Source organism: Phyllostomus hastatus, unplaced genomic scaffold, assembly GCF_019186645.2.
Source record: "Phyllostomus hastatus isolate PE091 unplaced genomic scaffold, TTU_PhHast_1.1 phas_scaffold_585, whole genome shotgun sequence".
Taxonomy (NCBI): Eukaryota; Metazoa; Chordata; class Mammalia; order Chiroptera; family Phyllostomidae; genus Phyllostomus; species Phyllostomus hastatus.
The window spans coordinates 11,645,682-11,668,300 of record NW_025334037.1 but is presented as its reverse complement, the minus strand read 5'-3'; the positions used below and the strand labels follow the sequence as shown (position 1 = coordinate 11,668,300).

At 36.7% G+C, this 22,619-nt stretch overlaps 1 protein-coding gene across 1 annotated transcript in view; it reads right to left on the bottom strand.

Annotated features, from left to right (window-relative positions):
• The window catches only part of SLC17A6 (solute carrier family 17 member 6), a 39,271-nt gene that overhangs the window by 5,777 nt on the left and 10,875 nt on the right, over positions 1-22,619 (bottom strand). Inside the window, exons 4-8 of the mRNA XM_045825396.1 lie at positions 11,087-11,201; positions 9,490-9,577; positions 8,851-8,937; positions 5,885-6,027; positions 1,183-1,332 (exon numbers count right to left, since the gene is read on the bottom strand). Coding sequence (XP_045681352.1) covers positions 1,183-1,332; positions 5,885-6,027; positions 8,851-8,937; positions 9,490-9,577; positions 11,087-11,201 — 583 coding nt within the window. The remainder of the gene's footprint in view (positions 1-1,182; positions 1,333-5,884; positions 6,028-8,850; positions 8,938-9,489; positions 9,578-11,086; positions 11,202-22,619) is intronic.

Sequence of the window (22,619 nt, the reverse complement as noted above, 5' to 3'; positions counted from 1 at the left end):
AAAGAGCTCTTAGAATAGCTACTCCTAAACTCAGGCTTCCTTCAGTTCCAGGCCTCGGATAGTGTTTCAAGTAGAGATGTAACATGAATAGCGAGCCCAGCTGGACTTATGTAATGACGTGAAGAGGAAGGGCAAGTCCATTGCCAGCACAGACAAATGCATTCAGGACTCAGTGAAGGGCTTGGCACAGAGATGAGATTTAACAAATACATGCCAAATGCTTAAATTAAGATATGGTTTACCTGAATTTAAACGGCATAGTAGAGGGAACTGAAACAAGCCAAAGGATCTGGGCTTAAATTTGATTCTGTCATTTATTACCAGCTTGGCTTCAGGCAATTTTAAAACTATTTCTAGTTTCTACATCAGTTCGAGAGAAATGGGGATGGTTATCCCCTGTTCAACCACACTAGGTTTTTCATGAATATGAAGGCCTGGTAAATTTCAAACCCTATATAAATATAAAGTGGTATTATTATGTTTATTTTATCCTTATAGAAAATCTCAAAAATGATTATATTCTCATGGCTATGAATAAACATCTGTAGCTGTTAGTATACTGTGCTGTAATTAGTAACTTTTATTTACCTATTTTTTGGTCTACACCACCAAGCTGTGCACCCTTGAGGGCAGGAACCATGTTCTTATTTCTGAATCTAACACGGAACTTCATGTATCATGTTCAACAAATGATTCTTTAATGAATAAACTAAATAAACAACATACAAGAATATTTTCACATACTTTCTTCTTATGTGCAAATCTTTTAGCCAAACAGGTTTCTGAGAGCACTGGAGAAGAGTTAGATTTGTAGTTACAATTCCACCTTAATAAAATACTTTTCCATTCACTGTTACATTGTCTCTAATCTGACATTTAAAAGAAGTTATATTTAATTGCACACAAAAGACAACACTGACGCCCACCCCGATGGAGATATAAGCTCCATAAAAGCAGAGACTCAGTCTGTTTTGTCTGCATTTCCTGCAGCAAAGAGCAGTTTCTCGCAGATATTTGAAGGCAGCTGACAAATATCTTCCTTAGTCTTTGTTTCCCAGAAGGTGTTTATTGACTGAATAAATAAATACCTCACAGAACTTAGAAGATAAAATCTTGGCAAAAGAACTTAATATTCAGTTAAACACAAAAATGGTGCACTAGTTAAAAATAATTTTTACATACCTTGCTGATTTCAAATCCAAAGACTTCCTCAAAATATGCTGGCTGACTAATAAGCAATAAGTAAAAAGTCCAGCTTCTGCAGAAGTTTGCAACAATTATTGCATAGACTGGCATAGATGTAAAAAATTTCCTCCATGGAGTCTTGAATTTCTGAAATCCCAAAGAGAGAGCCATTCTGACCACTTAAGATACATTCTAACTTATGTAAGAATGATATAGGGATGATAGGTGCTTTGCATTTTCAGGATGTGTGTTGGGGCATGGTAGGAGATAGGCAAGAAGCAGTGATTTGTTAATTGCAACATTCCAGTTAGCTTTAGCTGTGTGAACAATCATTTGTAGAGAAAAAAGGGTAACAGCCTCTTATTTTGATTAAATTGTTGCAGTGTTGGGAATATACAAGATTCCATATTTATACAAAACTAATTCTAAAAGCAGAGATCTCAGTTTCCAAGATCTGGGCGGGGTGGGGGGGAGCAGTTATTCAGACCATGCTTCAACTAACACTCACTGACAAATTTAGTCACCTTGTTGGTCTCCCAAATACTTTATCAAAAATATTGAAAATTCAACATCCTTAGGGAAATAAAAACAAGAAAAATGAAGGGTGCAATAATCCAGACCTTCTCTAAAGACAATGATAGCACTTTGTATCTGTAAACACCCCTGATCACCAATGGATATCAGTGTAAGTTCTGTGACACTGGAGTGCCAGGCTCTGTAAAACCCCCATGGTGTATGTCTGGTTAAAGCCTCTGGCCACCCGGCACACTATAGGCACGTCATAACTATAGTCATGCATTGCAAAACACCACTTTGGTCAGTGATGTACCACATATATGATGGCGGTCTGATAAGATTATAAAGAAGCTAAAATAATTCCTATCACCCAGAGTCACTGTCGTTCAACACATTGCTCACATGTTTTCAGTGCTGCTGGTGTAAACAGACCTACTGTGTTGCCAGACATATGAAAGTATAGCACAAACAATTACAGTAGTATGCTATGCCATCTACACTTGTGTAAGTGCAGTTGACGATGTTCGCACAGCGGCTAAATCACCGAATGCTTCATTTCTCTTAAGTGTATCAGTCATTAACAGGCACATGACTGTAGTTATTTATGATATTCAAGACATTCCAAATTAACAACCTAAATATGATTAGCTTTGTTTATAACACCTATTAAAAAAACATCCAGTATACTTAATATCCTGTATATGCCTAAATATATAGTAAAACAAGTATCTGAAGACTAATTTTTACACCTTAAAATATTTCTCAAGTTTTCAAACACTTTTTCTATTACTTTATTTTGAACACCAAGATACTGTTTGGTGAAGAAACAATAACCTAAAATAATCCTGCTTAATGCTAGCTTGGGGCCAAATTAGTAAAAGAGAAGGCACTCATATGGGGGACACAAAACTGAAAGTAACAAATGAACAAACAAGACAAACAAACAAACGAAAACAACCTCACGCACACAGACAATAGTCTCGTAGTTAGCAGAGAGAAAGGAGGGTGGGGAGGGTAGTAAAGGGCATCCAGTGGGCATCCAGTGGATGGAGACCAAAGGAGACCCAACTTTGCGAGGTAAACAGGGCAATATACAGAGTATCCAGGTGATGTATTTTGGAACTGTACACTTGAAATCTTTATTATTTTACTAACCAATGTTACCCCAATAAGTTAATAAAAATTAAAAAATTAGATATAGGAGGCAAACACTTTTTATACAGAGTTAGTCATTGTTTTTGGATATGGAACCTCATCATTGCTATTACTGATTACGATTCTAATTAATCCTTTACAGATCACCTTATAAGCAATACAGTAGAAAGTTATGCAGTGGTGATCACAAGTACATGTATAAACACATATATGTGATTGAAAAAACAGAGCAACACAAAGACTGTCCTAATAATGTGTAATGAGTTCTGTGGCTTTGGATAAAAATTTCAAGCAAGCATCAATTTCATAGATGGGTTTAAAAAGCGCAGAGTTTTCTCCTTAAATTCAATATGCTCTGGGAACATGGTGCCAGATGAACATATTTATTCACTGATAAAAAAAAATAGCCAAATAAGGAATGTCTGGATGATGGGTATTTGTATAATAAATAGCCTTAGAATATTATTAGAAGTAAATAACTATTTCCTGCTGGTCTGGTATTTCTTTGATTTAACCAGGATTATCTCCACTAAGAACTTTATTCCTCAGGTTGCAAAACACTTCATCAAATATAAGAGAAATGCATCTAGTTTTATACTTTAAAAAGTTGTTGGGGGCTGTCAGAGGGTTTGTGGTATTCTGATAATGTTCTGCTGACTGGACTGGCTGTTCGCTTCCCAGGTGCAGTTAGTGTGTAAAAATTCAGCAGGATGTTTGCTTATGATTTTGTGCATTTTTCTGTATGTATGTTATATTTAATTTTTTAAAAAGAGACATTATAGCCCTGGCTGGTGTAACTCAGTGAATTGAGCACAGGCTATAAACCAAAGGGTCGCTGGTTCAATTCCCAGTCAGGGCACGTGTCTGGGTTGTGGGCCAGGTCCCCACTGGGGGCCATGTGAGAGGCAACCACACATTGATGTTTCTCTCCCTTTCTTTCTCTCTCCCTTTCCCTCTCGATGAAAATAAATAAAATCTTTAAAAAAAGAGAACGACATTATAATCAGCTGCAACATGTGTGATCTTGAATTGGATCCAGACTCCTAAACAAACAGCTACAAAAGACATATGACTACAGACTAGGTATAAGAATTTGGACTGGATATTAGCAATTTGAATATCTAGGTATTAAACAATGTAATTAAATAAATTAATTATATGAGGTTTGATAGCAGTACTTAGCTTGTAAAGGAGAATATTTTTATTTTTCTAGAGATACTCATGAGGTATCTGTGGATAAAGTTTTATGATATCTCCCTTACTTTAAAATTATTCAGCAAAAAAGCAAGTGAAATAATAAGATGAGAAGTCACTAACTGCTGCGTGCATGCAGTGGATACACAGATGTTCCTGCCACGGTCCCTCCACATGAAATTTCTTCACAATAAAAAGTTCAAAGTAAAGTTTAAGTTCTACTCCCACCTGATGGCATTTTGAAAAATTTACTTTGAAACTAAAAGAAAGTGTAAGATATTAATAAGATAAAATATTGTTTAAAAGGCAGTAAGTTAGAGAATATGAGGATTTTAAGATTATCCATGCTCTTTTGGGGGTCATTTCAGAAATTGGTTTTCACTTAGACTCAATTTCTGATTGTTTTAAATAATTTATGCCTGGTGTAGACATGCATTCTCTCAAGAACTGGTAAATAAAAGAATCACATTTAACCTTGAAGTTATAGGCTGATCAGGATGTTTTGGCTAGAAATTGAAACTGAGCTCCGAACTCACTCTGATCAACCTATATATTTAGCTTCCGCTGGTAGCAGGTATGGCTGGCGGGACCAGAGCATGAGGCCAACCCCCGCCCCATCCCCACATCACCACGTGTCTTTGAATAGCCAACATTAGAAAGGAATGATCTGTGCATTTACACAGGAAAACTGGAAGGGGAAAATCCTAGTGCCAGTCTATTTGGTTCACGAACAACTATAATGTAAGGATTATTTTGAAGCACTGAAGTTTAACTTTTGAATAATACCCAGTATGTAATTTTTCTTATTTGTTAAAGGTCAAGATACATATCTGTAGCAACAATGAGTGACAGACCTTTTTACCTACAATGAGATGGTATGCTTTGGAACAGGCCTTCTCTAACAAATGAAGTAGAGGAGCAGAGCTGGAATAAAATACAATTAGAATGTGAGGAAGAGCCTTCTAAAGAAAGAGGAGAAACATACAAGGGGCACTGGGTCCTCAGCCAGTGCGTGCTCCCCTTCAACTCCTAGCATAAGGAAATTGAGTTACTGATTGAGTGCTGAATTACCGAACCTGTCTAAATGCATTACTTTTATTTCCCAGTTTTTAAGTGGGATAATATGTCTATTTACTACTTACTGTTCATGATATATAAATGTAACATGGACTAAAATATTCACATTATTGACATAAAACTGCATTTCACTCTTGAAAGGCAGATTCTGTCCAAAAAAACCAAATCATGATCGGAAGAAAGGCTTTACAACATTTTCTTTATAATACTTGATCTTCATAATAATCATCCTGAAAATGGTAACATTTCATCAAAAAAGGATTATATTATAATAAGAATATTTTCACATTAACTATTACTGGCATTCTAATGCTTTAGTATTTACTAAACCACATATAAGTACACATATACAAAACCTACATTTAGACTATTTAATGGACAAAAAAATAGTCTTTTCCATAACTGTGTTAGGTGATTTGGTGATTCGGCATTTCCTACAATCTAAAATTCACTACTGGTTGAATTTGTTTAAATTATGGATCATACTGAACTGTCTTTCAAACTCATTTATGTTTACAGTCATAGCAATAACACGGAGCAACTCTGAAGATGCTTAACAAAGATAAAGAAAAGAATTATAGATGGAAGAAGTAGCAAAAATTCCTAAGTAAGTCAGGAAATATGGATGAAGTAAAAAAAATAATGATTGTTACCAAATTAGTTTTGTTGAATAGGGACATATAAAATAAGTTGGTTAGTTGGAGGGAGATGAGATGGAGAATAAGAATAGAAATATACACCATAATAAAATTCTTACTTCCATTGCACCTAAAAGATTTGCACTCTCTCCAATGCTTTCTTCTATGTACCTACGTTCTTCATCTGTAATAGTAGGGTGCTTTGCAGGACTCTCGTAAGACACCAAAAGCCAAAACATGTACCAGATCATCCCAAAGCTTCCTGTAAGCAGGAGTTCAAAAGGAGGAAGTTAAAGAAACCCACTGTAAATGCTTCCACTTAACAGTCATTTGCTGGAATAAGACTACACATATCTTGTGACAAACTACATACTACAGAATGTCAATTTGAGTTTTATGTTTCTACAGCTGACTTCAGCTATCTCTTCTTCTCTTTTGTCACCATACTTCAGTCTTTCTGAAGGCTAGTCCTGTATTTTCTCTTTTTTGTAAATCATGCTGATACACATGATAAATAATGATGGAATAGTGTGGTTTGGAACATGTTCATATATCCATCAAATACTGACTGAGCAATTGCTTTTCCAGGCACTCTGCTAAGTGAGAAAAATATGATGAACAGGGCAAAATTTCTGTCCTCAAAGGATTTTCTGAGGAGTTAATACTTTGGCTATTGGGCTTTCTTGAATATATTAGAGTGGCTTGCATTTCCAGAGGAAAAAAAATGTTCATTTACCTCTCTTGATAGCACTTCTAGATCTAGTAAAGAGACTATTAAATAAAACCTAGAAAATAATTATAGCCTGAGAGACTATTAGACATTAAAAAATGGCCTTCTATAATTAAGGTAGTGCCTTCCCACTTTATGTGACTGTAGACCATATTATTTTCAGTACATGCTATTGCCTATTGATCATTTGGGGGGGGTACATGAAGGTTATAAATGTCAGAACAATAAACGGTTTCTAAATTCTTTCCATCCCCTTCTTAATTTAGCACTCACCATTAAAACATGCCCTTAATGTGCAATATAAGTCTGGAAGCATTAATAACAGAAAGAACTTCAGAGGATTTATTCTCATTTCTCAGCAGCTGGCCATTTCATTTTTGCCTCATACTGTTCTTTCTCCCTTGAGTAACAACCTAAATGTCTCTGATCTTTATAATATATTTTTTTGCTTGTCCCATGCTTCTGTTAATGACTGAATGTGACAGCACAAACAATTTTGGGTCAGATAGTGGAAATCCCATATAGTGCAGCGATTATGGAATATGGCTCTCCCAGAGTCAGATCCTGGCTGTGTCATCCATTAGCTACACAATCTGATCAGGAACTGAATCTCTCTAAACCTCCACTATAAAATGAGATACTAATTCAATTTTTATGACATGTGGCAAAGAAAAGTTAAAGGAGATAATGCATAAAGCAACTACCACAGTGGGAGGCTCAAAATAAAAACTCAATAAATGAGGGCTCTTACAATTCAGAAGTAATTATCACGACTGCTCTCTGAATGCATCAAAAGTGCCAGATACTCAGCTAATTGCTTTTTACAGGGTGCAGCAAAAGTAGGTTTGCAGCTGTAAGTACATGAAACACAGTTTATTCTTAGATTATTATTTATTAATTATTGTATTATTTTCAATATGAACAACTATAAACCCACTTTTGCAGCACCCTGTATGAATTCTATTTTTAAAACTTTAGTCACTGTGCAGGTTTTATCTAAGTTTTAAACTATCAATATTAAATGTGTGGCTCAAAGACCCAATTTCTGTTATACACAGTAAGTAAGTAATTACTGCGATATGATGTTTTCATATTACCTAGTATTTAAACTGTGTACCATTCAATGATGGGCATTAAATAAATTATAAATTGAAATAATGAGACTGGTTTTTAAAAATACTTCGTGGAAATTAGCATCCTTACTTCAAAGCCATATCACATCTTCAGTTAAGTAAGGGACTAAGGCACCAAATGGAGGATTTAATGGATGGCCACTCCAACTCGTACTATAAACCCAATATGTAAATGCTTGAAATTTTTTGAATTATGAACCTTTGAAAGTCTAATCAAAGGTATGGATTAAAATCTGATAAAAAGATCTCCCCAGAAAAAAAGATATGTACAAATGCTCACATGGCTTCAATTTCGAGCATTCATAAATCTAAAAGCCATACAGGGACTTTTGAGCCAGGACATGAGACCCTCCTGTAAAGTGTTTTTAATAACATCCTAAAAACATAAGGATTTGCTCTGGTGAGAACATTTCAAAATGGAAATGGATCGTAGCAAATTTGGAAACAGCCAGATAACTATTCTGTTCGACCACATGACTTCATCAAACTTACAGAACCTCATGCCCATGTTCAAAGATGGTATTAATCAATGACAATATCAGCTGGACTCCATCTCTCTTATACTTTTTCTTTCCTCATTAAAAAGAAAGTGTTTCTTAGAAAGAGACTTTAGGGATACTTTCAAGTGGTAAGCTTTCAGCTTCTAGTTACAAAATAAATGGAAAGGGAATTGGAGCTTACAGCTTTTCTTGTCATTTTTACATTTCTATCTGGGAACTGAATCTCCTTTAATTCAGAGGAAATGAGGACAAAATGAACCACTGCTGCAAGAGACTGCTAATATTTCATCACCAAACTGATTTGTTTCGTTAGCACGCCTGTCACCGTCCAGTTTTCTAGCCCTGTTCAGCTTCGAGGAGGCACGCTCAGGGAGCTGGCAGAGAAAACAGTGGCAAAGAGAAGAAGTGGGCACTGCCTAGCTCTTTCCTTTTAATCAGCTTTGAATCAAGAGATAACCTCCATTTTTATTCATAATTAAGGGCAATATACACCATACATCACAGAGTTTCCATCAGCAATGTGGCTGCTTTTTTAAGCAATAGATAACGATATAGGTAAAATCATAAACATAGAACACTTTCCTTGATCTCCTCAGAATATAAGGAAAGAATTCTTAGTAGGAAAAAAAATAAGTAAACATAGAAATATGTTTAGTGATCCATCTCATTGTTTTAGATTATGCACACTTCCTTTAACTCTATTGTATAGAAATGCAACATACCGTAGACATAGAATACTGAAGACCAGCCAGTATACTGTACAAGAATGCCAGCTAAAGGCATTGCAATCACAGCTCCAGCATAGGAACCTAAAGTAGAAGGGAGAATAGGAGAAAGGAAGCGAAATCAATACAAGTTCTTGACTTTTTATCTCACGTTCCTTGGTTCACTTACACAAACACACACTTACACACTTGGGTGCATGCACCCAAGTGAGTGCATGCACACTCACACATACACCTCCAAACACATGTAGATGCCTACATATTTAGCCAAGAATACAAGACTACACAAGTACATATAACTTACACAAGACACAAAATGGCTTAAAAATAAACTATAATAAAAAGTAAATTTTTTAAACTATAATAAAAATCATTGGTAAGTATTTTGAAAACCTAGATAAAATGGATGAAATAGAAAAATATAAAGTACTAACAGAAACAGAGGATTTAAGGAGACCAATAAGAATTGCATAAATTGAAATAGTGGTCAGGAAACCTTTCCTCATGAATACACCCACACACAGACAGACATGCTGCCCCAATGGTTTTACAGGTGAGCTTTACCAATTTTCAATTCTTATTCAAGTTGTTTCTAAACTTTCACCCAACATAACTACACCAGCACACAACACTTACCACAAAAGGAGGTGGTTGCCAATCTACTCCTCTCCAGAGGAGGGGCCCATTTGCTCCATATCCCATGACATGCTGGGTAGGTGACACCCTGTGATGAGGGAAGACATATGTCACCATTTCAGATCCAAGGTCAATGGAAAATAAGCACATTCCCTTTCTGATGCTGTCTCCTTAGAATGAGCACAAAAGAAAGATGCTATTCATAGGAATTTGCCAGTTCCCTGAAATTCCATTCTAAAACTTTCAACCCAGACTGGGTAAGACATGGCCTCTTTTCAGTGACCTGCTCAAAGACTCCCCACCCTTCAAGCATTATTACTACCTCAATATTCTTCTGATCAATGCAAAATAAAAGATTCTATGTTACCCAGTTTATTGGAAGTTCTGAAGAGTTTGAGAAGTTTAGAATACTTTTTTTGTGAGACATAACACTCAGTGACTCCCAAATATAAGGAATCCATGCAAAGGAAGGTAAAGCTTAGGTCCTTGAAAATCACACTTCTCAAGGAAGTGTCTAGAACTCAAGGCCCTTAAAATACAGTCAGCCCTCTGCAGCCACAATCTGCATCTGCAGATGCAACTGACCTCAGGTGAAAAATATTAGGGAAAAAACGTTACCTTTGCTGCTGACATGTACTATTGTAGTTGACTCTACCATGGTTGTGTCTGTACTGAAAATGTGCAGACCCATTTTTCTTGTTTTTATTCCCTAAACAATAGAGTATAACAACTATTTACATTGTAGTAGGCAGTATAATTAACCCAGAGATGGTATAAAGTGTATGGGATGATGTACATAAGTTATACGCAAACACTGCACTATTTTAGATGAGGGCCTTGAACATCCATGGATTTTTGCATCCAAAGTTGGGGGGGGTGCTGGGTTCTGGAACCAATATCCTTTCAAATACCAAGGAGCAACTGTCATTATCTTTTTTTTTTGTTATTTTCACCTCATCAATTTTTCCTTCTGTTTGGAAAGAGGAAATTGTTTTCAGTGTCTTAATACTTTATCTGATTTATTTATTCTCACCATACTTCATAAAAAGAAGGGGCAACTGGTAGGCCAGTCTCAAGTTTTTAATGCTATTCTTTCAAAGGCAGTAGGCTGGTAGAGGAAAAGTCAGTCACTAGTGTTAGATACCCAAAGAATATATCCAATGAAATACATTAGTGAAAACTCAAATAATGATTCTATATGATTCTATGATTCATTCCAGTGATTATATTGGAATGATTCTATGATTCCAATGGAGACCTGGTGTAAAATTCCCAAAAGATGTTAATTCAGGGTTATCACCAACAAAGGGTAAACTCAAAAATTTTTATCACAATACAGTAACAAAAGTACCTATTCTTTTTTTTAAGTCAAATAGTCACTAAGCATTCCCTGAATACCATTCAATTCTAGAGAAAAAAAGTAGTAGTTTAGCATCATTTGAAGATAAAATATCTGATTGCCTAATTTTTCCAATTCTTTAACATGGTATAGACACAACCAAATTAAAACAACTTATTTATAGATCAAGTCAAAGACTTTCTGCTGGTTCTTAATAACATGGCAACCTTAAGATGCTGTCATTCTGCAGTTCCATACCTCAACAAGTCCCTGCAATATCCTAACAAAGATGACACATCCATAATGCACTCTGGCTGCTGATGGGATTAGCATATTCAGGGTAGAGGTAAGAAGTATGGCAGCTCCAAAAACCCTGAAAAACAAAAGGAATTAATAGATCTAAATTTCTCAGGATAAGTTCAACACAAGCAATTTAAAACTAGAATGTTTTTTTCTAAAAGAATAAAATACATTTTGAACTTGATTGGCAACAGCCATTGGAAATGGATTTGTGGACTATCTTCAAATACTAGAAATAGAAGAAATAGAAGAAGAATTTAGTAAATTTGATTATACTTATTTATATTTATTTTCTTCATAGATGTAATTACAAATTGCAAATATGTAATGAATCATTGCATACATTTTTGGGCTACATTTCAGTCTACAATGCAAGTTTCTTAAGGGTGAGAGCTTGTTTTCAGATACACTCTATATCCCCAATACTATGTGCCAGGCACATAGAAGATATTCACTGAACAGTTGTTGAAAAAATAATAAATGCTTGAATGGAATTGTACCCCACATTATACAAATACATTCAACTTCCTTCAATCAGAACATTCATAAAAGTTTTATGAATGAAATCATACTTTAAATGCCCCAAGAAATCTCATGATCAGATTCCCATAGCACATGCTTTTGTAATCGAAATAACTGTTACTATACCAGTCTCAGGGTTTTTTTTTCTTTTTCTGTGTGGGTAGGTGGGGAGATTGTATCACATCACTAGGTGCCATCACCACTAGTTTCTTACAAATAAATAATGATTCCAGAGAAAAATTTGCAAAAATATGATGTTACCATTTCTATAAATCTGCAAGTAAAAAATACATTTCATCATTTAAGAATTATTTTATAATGCTCATACTAAGAAAAACACCCCCATAATTGGGTAACTTTAGAAATATTCTCTTGCATGGAAGTTTTGGGACATATTGACTCTAGTGAGCTTAGCTGTGTGCCCTGTACAGGTTTTCTCAAGTCAAACATTGAGTTATTTATTTATTTACTTACCTACCTATTTTATTGTTCAGTTACAGTTGTCCCCATTTTTGCCCCATTGCTCTCCCCTGCCTCATCCACCCTGCTCCCAAAGACAGTCCCCACCTGTTTTCCTTGTCCATTGGGTCCTTTGTACATGTTCCTTGATTTGATCCTTTCAATTCTTTACCCCATTATCCTCCTCCCCATTCCCCTCTGGTCACAGTCCATTTGTTCTTTATTTCCATGTCTCTGGTTCTTGGTTCTTGTTTGCTCATTTGTTTTGTTGATTTGGTTCCACTCCTAGGTGAGATCATATGATATTTGTCTTTCACTTACTAGATAATTTCACTTAGCATAATACTCTCTAGTTCCATCCATGCTGCTGTGAAAGGTATGATTTCCTTCTTTCTTTTTGCTGTGTATTATTCCATTGTGTAAATGTACAAGTTTTTTGATTCACTCAATTATTGATGGGCACTTGGGCTGCTTCCAGCACTTGGCTATTGTAAATTGTCCTGCTATGAACATTGGGGTGCATAGGTTCTTTTGAATTGGAGATTCAGGATTCTTAAGGTATAATCCCAGCAGTGGAATCGTTGGATCAAAAGGCAGTTCCATCTTAGTTTTCTGAGGAAATTCCATACTGTTTTCCACAGTGGCTGCACCAGTCTGCATTCCTACCAACAGTGCACTAAGGTTCCCTTTTCTCCACACCCTCCACAACATTTGGTTGGTTGATTTGGTTATGATGGCTATTCTGGCTGGTGTGAAGTGGTATCTCATTGTGGTTTTAGTTTGCACATCTCTGATGACTAGTGATGCTGAGCATCCTTTCATATGTCTCTGGGCCCTCTGCATGTCCTCCTTGGAGAAGTCTGTTCAGGTCCTTTACCCATTTTTTTAATTGAATTGTTTGTCTTTCTGCTCTGGAGTTATGGCAGTTCTTTATATGTTTTGGAGATCAAACCTTTGTCCAAGGTATCATTTGCAAATACATTTTCTCATATGGTTGGTTCCCTTTTTATTTTGCTGATGTTTTCTTTAACTGTGCAGAAGCTTTTTAATTTGATGAAGTCCCATTTGTTCATTCTTTCCTTTATGTCCCTTGTTCTAGAGGACATATTGGTGAAAATATTCCTGAGTGGAATATCTGAAATTTTCCTGCCTATGTTCTCCTCTAGAACTTTTATGGTGTCACAGTTTATATTTAAGCCTTTTATCCATGTTGAGTTTATTTTTGGTATATGGTGTAATTTGGTGATCTTATTTTTTTTTCTTTCTTTCCCTTTTTTTTTTTTTTTTGCATGTACCTGTCCAGATCTCCCAACACCATTTATTGAAGAGGCTGTTTTTTCTCCAGAAACATTGAGTCTTTTAACTCAGTCAAAAGTGGTTACCTCATAGAAGCTCCAGTTCTTCCAGGGGTATGTTTAAATGTAGGTGTGAAGGCCTTGAGTTTCTGAAAGGGAGCCGGGCTCATTATTCACCTGCTACTGAAATCTGAGAAATGGCATTATGAAAGCTTGAAGTGGATCAGCTCTTTTTCTATGAATCATAGGCTGGGTCAAATACTCTTGTTTACTTGATGCAGCCTAATAGCCCCTTCCTCAGAAGTTTCTCTCCACTGAGGTAAATGGTGACTCAGAAGGTGAATGTTCTGCTCCATGTTCCCTCTGTGCTGTTTGCTGAATAGGTATCTTTGTGTTTGTGTCAAAGCACAATTTATTTTCTAACTGTTTGATACAAAATAGAAACTTTCTATTTTTAGAAATAATTATGCCTACGAAAATGCCACACACATAGTGACATTAAAGTTCTGCCAAATGTTGATTTTTCAAAAAATAAATGCAAAAATTTCAAAATCTGTCTTTATAAAAAAAAATAATCCAAAGTCATTATAAAAATTGGTTTAAAATGTATTTTATTTCTCAATTGTTACTTTTAAATGGAAAGAATGTTCACCTCTCTTAAGCCTAAAATCCAAATGTTTTTTGTGTGCATTTCCTAGAACACTGTGGAGGTTTCTCTTAGGGCTGACAGGTAATAGGAGGGAGCATATGGGGCCTGTTTCCTAGACCTGGTGGTAAATAGTGCATATTCCCGAAGGCCAAAGTATGAGGTAAACATACCTTTCCACTGTTCTGGGAGTTTGAATGTAGTGCCTGTGCAACAGAAAGAGCAAAGGTGGGAAGGGCTCTCAGACACAGGAGGTCTGGTCCTATGAGCAGGCTGTCTGGATACTGGCAGACTTGCATAACTGTCTTCCTGTAGATCCATCCCATTTTATGTATCATTATTGATAATAATGAGACTGCTTTAGGCTTTAAGGATAAAGAGAACCAAGCTACATAATGCTACAGGATTTTTGAAAGTATTTATATGAGTTATGCATCTGCTCTCTTCAGCCCTTTGGAAGAATTCTTCCCAACTGTCATCTGCAAACCAGCTGCATCAGAATTCCCTGGAGTGCTTATTAAATATGCAGATTCCTGATGCTAAACTTTTCAAATCACAATGTACTTGGAATGAAGCCTAGAAATCTGGATTTTAATAAGCATTCCAGGTGATAATTCTATGTAAAATTTTTTTAAAAGAAGAGTTTTATCCAGCCTTATCTAACTTGTGTGTTTTATTTTCTAATAATTACTTTGAAGGTATGAAGCATGAAGTTCATTTTCTATGAATATACCTTCTAAACATCACTTTATCCCTTTTGAAGGGTTTAACATATTGCTATCTCTAAGTGTCCCAGAGGGATGAATTTTACCCATTCCTTAGCTTGTTTTCTCAACCTCCACACCCCTGTCTTGAACTGGATGATTCTTTCTTGTGCGGCGCAGTCCATGCGTTTTATGATGTTATGCAGCACCCCTGGCCTGTATGCACTAGATGCCAGTAGCATACCCCCACATCAAGCTGTGACAATAAAAACTGTCCCCAGCAATTGCAAAATGTCCTCTGGGAAACAAAATCACCCACCAGTGGAGCTAAATCATTTCTGGACTATTTGTTGAGTGCCCACTATGGTCAGGTCTAAATTTAATGAGTGCTATTCAACTTGATATACACCATTCTGACACTTCACGTGTCACAAAGTCCACAACTACCTAACAGTCCAGGGACATTGGTGATATTAATATACCCATTTTACAGGTGAAGAAACTAAGCCTGAAGTAAGTGAAATCGTATACACAAGTTGTTAACCAATTCTAACTAGAGGAGTCCTGTTTTAAATCTAATCTGATTCCAAAGCCGTGGGTTTTGTCACGAGGATTTATATCTGATGATGAGCATACTATGGCATTAATAATGTATTTGAAGATTCTAATTGTAAATTTAAGTAACAATTTCTACAAAGCTACTTGAAATCATCCTACTATTCCTAAAATAAAATGTTAATAGATCACTTTAAATGTTTACTTTCCACTCTTGCCCTGAATAGTGTTTCAAATTATGTAATATTGTAACATTTCTAAATGTTTCCTACTTTTAAGTTCCTTGATTCCTTTAGTCAATTTTTATTATTAGTGGCCATAACATCATAATAATGATGTGACTTTTCTAATTATAAGAATAAAATCCATCAAACTTTTCAGAACCTCGACTTCTTTTTAAATTTTATATACCTGGTATACAAATCAATATCCAAGTAATTAAAATTCTGGTTATCAAAATTCTTGCTCAGTATGGGAAGCCCTTACATTTTTTCTTGCTGTACTACACACAGCCCAAGTGAAGCAGCCACTTCATTCAATATTCATGTATGCATTCACACTCCAAATCCTTGGGAGACTATATTTAGAGCAGGGTATTGTGCTGACAAGGAGAAGGGAGCTAACATTTACATACGTACTATACTTTCTCTATACATTAACTATACATCAGTTCATTTAATTCGTGCAACTCTTGAGTTACACTTTTCTCTCATTTTGCAAATATGAAGATGCAGATAGAAATACTGTGCAAGAAAAAAAGCAAGCAGTAGAACTGAGATTGGAATCCAGGGCTTTCCGACATGAAAATCTGTGCTACTAGGAACTCAGAAAAAGATAAGGATGGACCCTGGTGGAATGAGAGAGATAAGTAACCAAGGGACAACTTATACCAAAGGCTGTAACAGAAGAACAAACGGAAAGCAAAGGAGGAAATCCATTCCAACTGGAGTAATTAGGAAGCAAGCTGGGCCTTGGAAGATAAATACAAAAAGTAGGGAGAAATTCCAGAAAGAGGAACTAGGTCAGCAAAGTTTCAAAAAATGGGAAGGATTACATTATATACCAAAAACTAGGGCAGTCTTGAAAATGGCTAGACATGGTGGTGCAGGTGTGCAGAAGTGAGAACATCAAGAGTGAGATGATGGACAAGGATGGGGTGAGGGAGGTTTGAGGAAATGTTGGTAGGCTAATTAGGGGAAGAGCAAAGTCCATTAAGTCCATGACATCTAGGAAATAACAGGGTTCAGGGTCATACAGGATAACAGAAAATTATGCCCCTAAAGTGAATATGAAGTGAATATAAAGTGAAGTAAGTGTGAAGGTTACCAGAATTAAGGAGAGAGGGATCTGAAGTCAAAGAGCTAGTAGGTGGTCAGAATTCATAAGTTCAGGCAAGGTGATGTCTTGCAGAGGAACAAGGGGCCAAAGTCATTAATGGTGGTAGAGAAAAAAGTGGGTGACATAAATATTGTACAGAAATTGTTGTAAGACCCTAGTTTTGTTACTTAGTAATGATGTGACTGGAAAGTTACTAACCTTCTTGGCTTCTGATACTTCTCTATAAAAAGGGCAGTGCTGTGTCATGGTCAAGAGCATGATTTCTAAGGTCAGGCTACCTGAGTTCAAAGTTCACTCCTGTCACTTATTACTTGAGCAGTTTATTTTACTATTTATGCTTTATTACTCAACAAAAGAGGGATATTAAGAGAAACCATGAGTTACTACAAGTAAAGCACCCAGAATATCCGGCACATCCTAAGCACGTAAGGGATGTTAGGATTTGTACAGGGATAATATTAATGTATTATATGTTGTATGATTGCTGTGAAGCTAAATGAAATAATGCACTTAAAATGTTTGTCTGGTGCCTGACACATAAAAATAAATCCATAAAGGAGTCAGTCAAGTAAAAATAAATATAGCCAATCATTTTTGAATTGTTAATGTGTACTAGTCACTGTCCTGTATTCTCATTTTAAACCAACAGCACCAATAGTAGAAACTACAACACTATCCTTCACAGATTGAATGACCTAGTCCCATTGAGTTTAAATAACTTTTAAAGGTCACATAGATACCAGGTGGAGAACTATGGTTTATGTTTACTTGGTCTGGTTGTAGTACCTCGATACTTAACTGTTAAACTGGACTGCATATTAATGGCAGCAGAACTAATACTAGCATTAACAGTGCCTGCAGCAGCAGATACAATAACAAAAACTTTGCAAGACAAAATATTCATTGAAAGATGGATGGTGACAGAAATCGGGAGTAACAGGAGGACTCTACCCCACAACTCCTGTTTTGAAAGAAGTAGTTAAACAGAAGCTCATTTAGAGAGTTTTTTTTGTCTTTTATGAACAAGGTTTAGAATTCAAAAAAGAAGTGGAAGAAAAAGTAGATTCGAGTGTGGACAAGAAGTTCCGGAATATAAAATAGTTTCGCGCAGTGATATGCAGGCTTTATCGCACGTGAGAATCACCGTAGGGGCTAGCTCAAACACAGATGGCTGGGCGCCCGAGCATCTGAGTCTGAAGGTTTGTGAAGGGACTGGGAATTTGCATTTCAAACAAGTTCCCAGGTGATACTGATTTACTTTTCCTGATCTGAGAATCATTGATTTAACATCCCGATGATAGGTATTCCCCCTAAACATCATAAAAGGGACAGATCTGGGGCAAAGGCAGGCTTAGAATGAACAGAGCTAGACAGAGCTGAAATAAGGGGATTACCTTTTTTTACAGATGGGAGTAGCAAGAATGTAATGAAATCACCTACAAAAAGGGATGATTTCCCCGACAAAACACAAATCGTGATTAGGTCATTTGATCAAGATTCAAAGTGAATTTTACTGATCTGGTTTTGAACTATCCTCATTGACCAAACTGACTAAGCAGCTGCCTTGTTTTCTTTTAATTTTTATTTACTGATTTGGGAGAGAAAGGGGGGAGCATTGATTTGTTGCTACACTTATCTATGCATTTATTGGTTGATTCTTTTATGTGTCCTGACCAGGGATCGAACTCACAACTTTGGCCTATCTGGACAACATTTAACCAACTGAGCTACTTCTACATCTGTAAAATGAAGATATGTTTTCAGATTTCAAGGAATATAATAAAGACTGAGTGAATTAATTATGAAAGGGGACAGTGTCTGGTTCACAGTAAATGGCTTATAAGTATCAGCTGTCATTACCTGGAACTTTAACATTGAATAGTTTTCAGAAAATTATTATCCTTTGTCCCTTTTTTCCAGAGTGTTTTTGACCTGATTAAATAATGCTATTTCTGTGACAATGGTTTCAGAGTTGCTCCATATCATCCTGAAATTCTAGCAGCTTATGGTCCATGAGGACATAGAGTGGGAATTCTACCTCTCATTTTGAAGGCACACAGAATTAGTCAACATGCATTAGCAGCTTAACCTTTTCTCAATAGTAGAGCTAAAATATGATACAGGAAACAAATTTTTAAAAAGTAATTGATAGCCTTTTCTAAATGAATTATACCTGTCTTTTCTAAATGAATTATACCTTCACTTGTACCCCAATGCTTTCCTTGCACACGCACACACACAAACACACACTCTGCAGCTAATCTCCTTTCAGATATTCCCAAAGCAGGGTAGAGCACTTTTATAAGACTTAACCTAAGATCTCATGTGTTTCTCCACTCCTAAGTTATTTGAATCTCTTGGAGAATATAGTCCACATCTCTATTTCACTTCTTCAAATCCCATGATGCTAGCAGAAGGCTTTATATATATAGTATGTTCTTACACTTTTGTATAAAGACTTCAAACAGAGGGCAATCATAACTTCCTTTCCTGGGGCCTGCACATGTGATAACAGATATTTCTTCTTTGAACCTGCTTTATCCTGGTATCTTTCTCAATCACTTGACCATTTATTTGTTCTTGAGCTTTTAATGGGGACACATGGCCATTCTTGGTATCCTAACTATCCTAGGAAGCTCATATTCTATGAGTGACTCTCAGAATAACTGTAGGATGGCAGCCATGGCTAGAACTCTGAGTACCCCTGTGGATAAATCCTCACTTGAGATAGTTGCTGAGTTCGAGTACATGACCCAATCTGGCCTCACCTTACATCTTCCAAACAATACTATAGAATCTCCTGAAACCAACCGCCATTGCACTTTCAGTTCATCACAGCATCCTGGTCACCCTCTGAGACCACCGTCTCTGCAACACTGCTTTCAAAATCAAATTAGGTCACAGTACTTTAGAGGTAATATATTCTCCTCTTAAAGAATCTCAGCATTTATCAATACTTAATGTAGTCATGCATATTGCATTATGTTTGACAGTCACGATCTTTGTTTGGCCTGATATTACAAAAACAAACAAACTGAGCATTGAATATATTTTTGATATCTCAAGAGACAGATGAAAATAGATTATATACTATGACACATTTAATATTCTTGTGACTTTTATTATCCCTAGCATTGGTCTCAACTAGGACACATAGTTACGTTTCCCAGCACTGCTGCCCTGAAAACACTATCTACCACAATAGGTTTCGCAAGTTTATCCTCTTATCAAACGACTTGTCTAAAAAGCAAAATCATGCAAATAAATACAATTTTAAATTATTCCATAGCTCTTTCCTATGGACCTACCCTAGCTTTAAGTAATATAGTAATTTTTTAAAAAGAGACTGTAAAATGTTTTTTTTAAATAACATGCACAGTAAAGCTATTCAATAGGGGAAATCTGTTTAGTAAAGAAGCACATCCTTTGAAATCAGACACACAGAGGCTTAGAGCCCAGTGTTCCCTCTTACCAGCTAGTGGTCTTTGGGAAAATAACTCTGCTACTCCGTGCTCAGTTCTCTCATCAATAAAACAGTTGTAAGAATACCTGCCTTAAAGAGTCACTATGAGGAAGAAAGGTAAAACAGTAACATAAGGGCCACTGGCTGATTAAGATTGCTTTTCATAATGATAAACCACTTGAAAGCCACTTAAAATTGTTGTTTCCTCATGATTTCCTCTGCAGCAAATGACACCCTAAAATGATTTCGATTTGCTTAGTTTCAAGTTAAACCTAATTTCTATGTGTTTTTTTCTGCTTGTCACACACACATACATATATCTGAGTTTTCAAAGTGATTATATGAAAGAAAATGCCATCATTCCATGCTGAAGGATAAAGGAGAGGGAAGAAATGTGTGTGTGTGTGGAAGTGTGCTGTAAGAGGCTCCGTGTTCCTAAACAGAGCGCCAAAATCGAGAGGCAGATAGGGTCACCCAGACAGAAAGGGTTGGAAAACAAACGCTGTAGTTGAAAGCCTGTGCCCCGTGCTGCTGCCTGGTCATTAACATTTGGTGCAGATCAGAGAGAATTCGCCGTGAAATTCCCAGTCACGTCCTTTTTCTGTGACCCATAGCCACAAACACCCTCACGTATCAAGCCCAGCCAGCATGGATTTCCCCTGAAGAGGTGACAGAAACACTGGTGACTTGTCACTCCTACAGATTTTATCCATTTTCCATGAATCAATCCATCAATCTCCATTTGGGCTGCGGCTTGTCACTCAACAAGGAACCAGTGTTCCTCACCCCAGGTGTGGCACTAATCCTCTCCTAGAGGGTCTGCAGGAATAGAGAGATTCGGGCTGTTTAATCTATTTACTCTAATCAAATCAGTGCCCAGGCACCTCCCTTTGTCACATCGGACGCCCTACACCCATATTAAATAAGGAACACAGGAGCACGAGCCAGCCTTCCAGGTCCCTTGGTACATCATTAAGTTGTACGAATGACTTCATCACTCACGACAGAGAAATTAGACAGCTCCAACAGCAGCATATGGCAGGGGGAGAGTCATTCCACCAGCTGCCCACCTGACTCTCTCCTCCCTCCAGATCATACCCCCACCCCCTCAGGGGGAGTCAGAGCTAGTGAGGGTGAGAGAAGCCCCTGTCAGCAAACCACGTGCAAGCCCTTAGGGACCCCTCCCCCTCTCAAACATCTATTCATCTTGTGGAAAGGGTATTTTCTTTTGTCAGAAAAAGGAAGGCCTTTTCTGCATTGCCCTAGATACCTAACCCATAGGGCCCACAGTGGAAAGGAAGCTAGATGCTTGATATGTGGCAAGATGAGTGAGATGGAAATAGTCACCTCTGGCCCCAGAAAGACTAGAAGACTATTGACTGTTTTTTCATCAAATGAGAATAGTGGTCCCTTGCAGCAGACTTTATGTTTGTAGTCTGAATTATTTTTTCACACAAAAGAAATTTGCAAATGTTTGTCACTGGAAAGGTTAAGGAATCCTAGCTTGCAATGAATGTTGCAGTAGACAGGTAAGTAGAGAGGGAAAAATAGATGACAAAAGATAGATAGATAGATAGATAGGATAGATAGATAGATCATAGATCATAGATCATAGATACATACATAAGTAGAGAGAGTGTATTTGTGTGCCTATTTGGTGATAAGACTTAAGATTTCCAACACATGCTTATTCTAATAAATAAAGCACATCTTTATTGTTTTATTTCTATGAAGGAAAAAGACAGAATAGCTCCAGAAAAATCATTTCTTTCTGGGCTTAAAATATGAAGGTACTGTGTTTAAAATATCTTTGTTTCCCTCTTCCTGAAAATCATTCTCACCAGAGGATTTTTCATAATTAAGTTAGCCAGAATATTTACCAAAAGCATATCAAATTTCATTCTTTTATTTTTTTTTAGATTTTATTTATTTATTTTTAGAGAGGGAAGGGAGGGAGAAAGAGAGAGAAAGAGAAACATCAATGTGCGGTTGCTGGGGGTCATGGCCTGCAACCCAGGCATGTACCCTGACTGGGAACAGAACCTGTGACACTTTGGTTCGCAGCCCGCGCTCAATCCACTGAGCTACGCCAGCCAGGGCTTCAAATTTCATTTTTATATGTGCAAATGCACATCAGTAAAGTTTTAAAATCCATCCATTTGAGCACTGGCTGGTGTGGCTCAGTTAGTTGGAGCATAGTCCAATAGACCAAAAGGTCACAGGTTTGATTCCTGTTCAAGGCACATACCAGATTTTGGGTTTGCTCCCCGGTGGGGGCATGTAGAAGAGGGCAGCCACAACCAATTGATGTTTCTCTCTCACACTGATGTGTCTCTCTCTATCTGCCTCTCTCTCTCTTTCTCTCTCTCTCAAGCAATGGGAAAAAAATCTTCTCAGGTGAAGATAAAAAAAATCCATGGATTTGAATCTGTTCATTTTTGTGCATTAATTACTCTTTTATATTAGTAGTATGGATTGAATTGAATCATTCAAAATCCCAAGGAAGAAC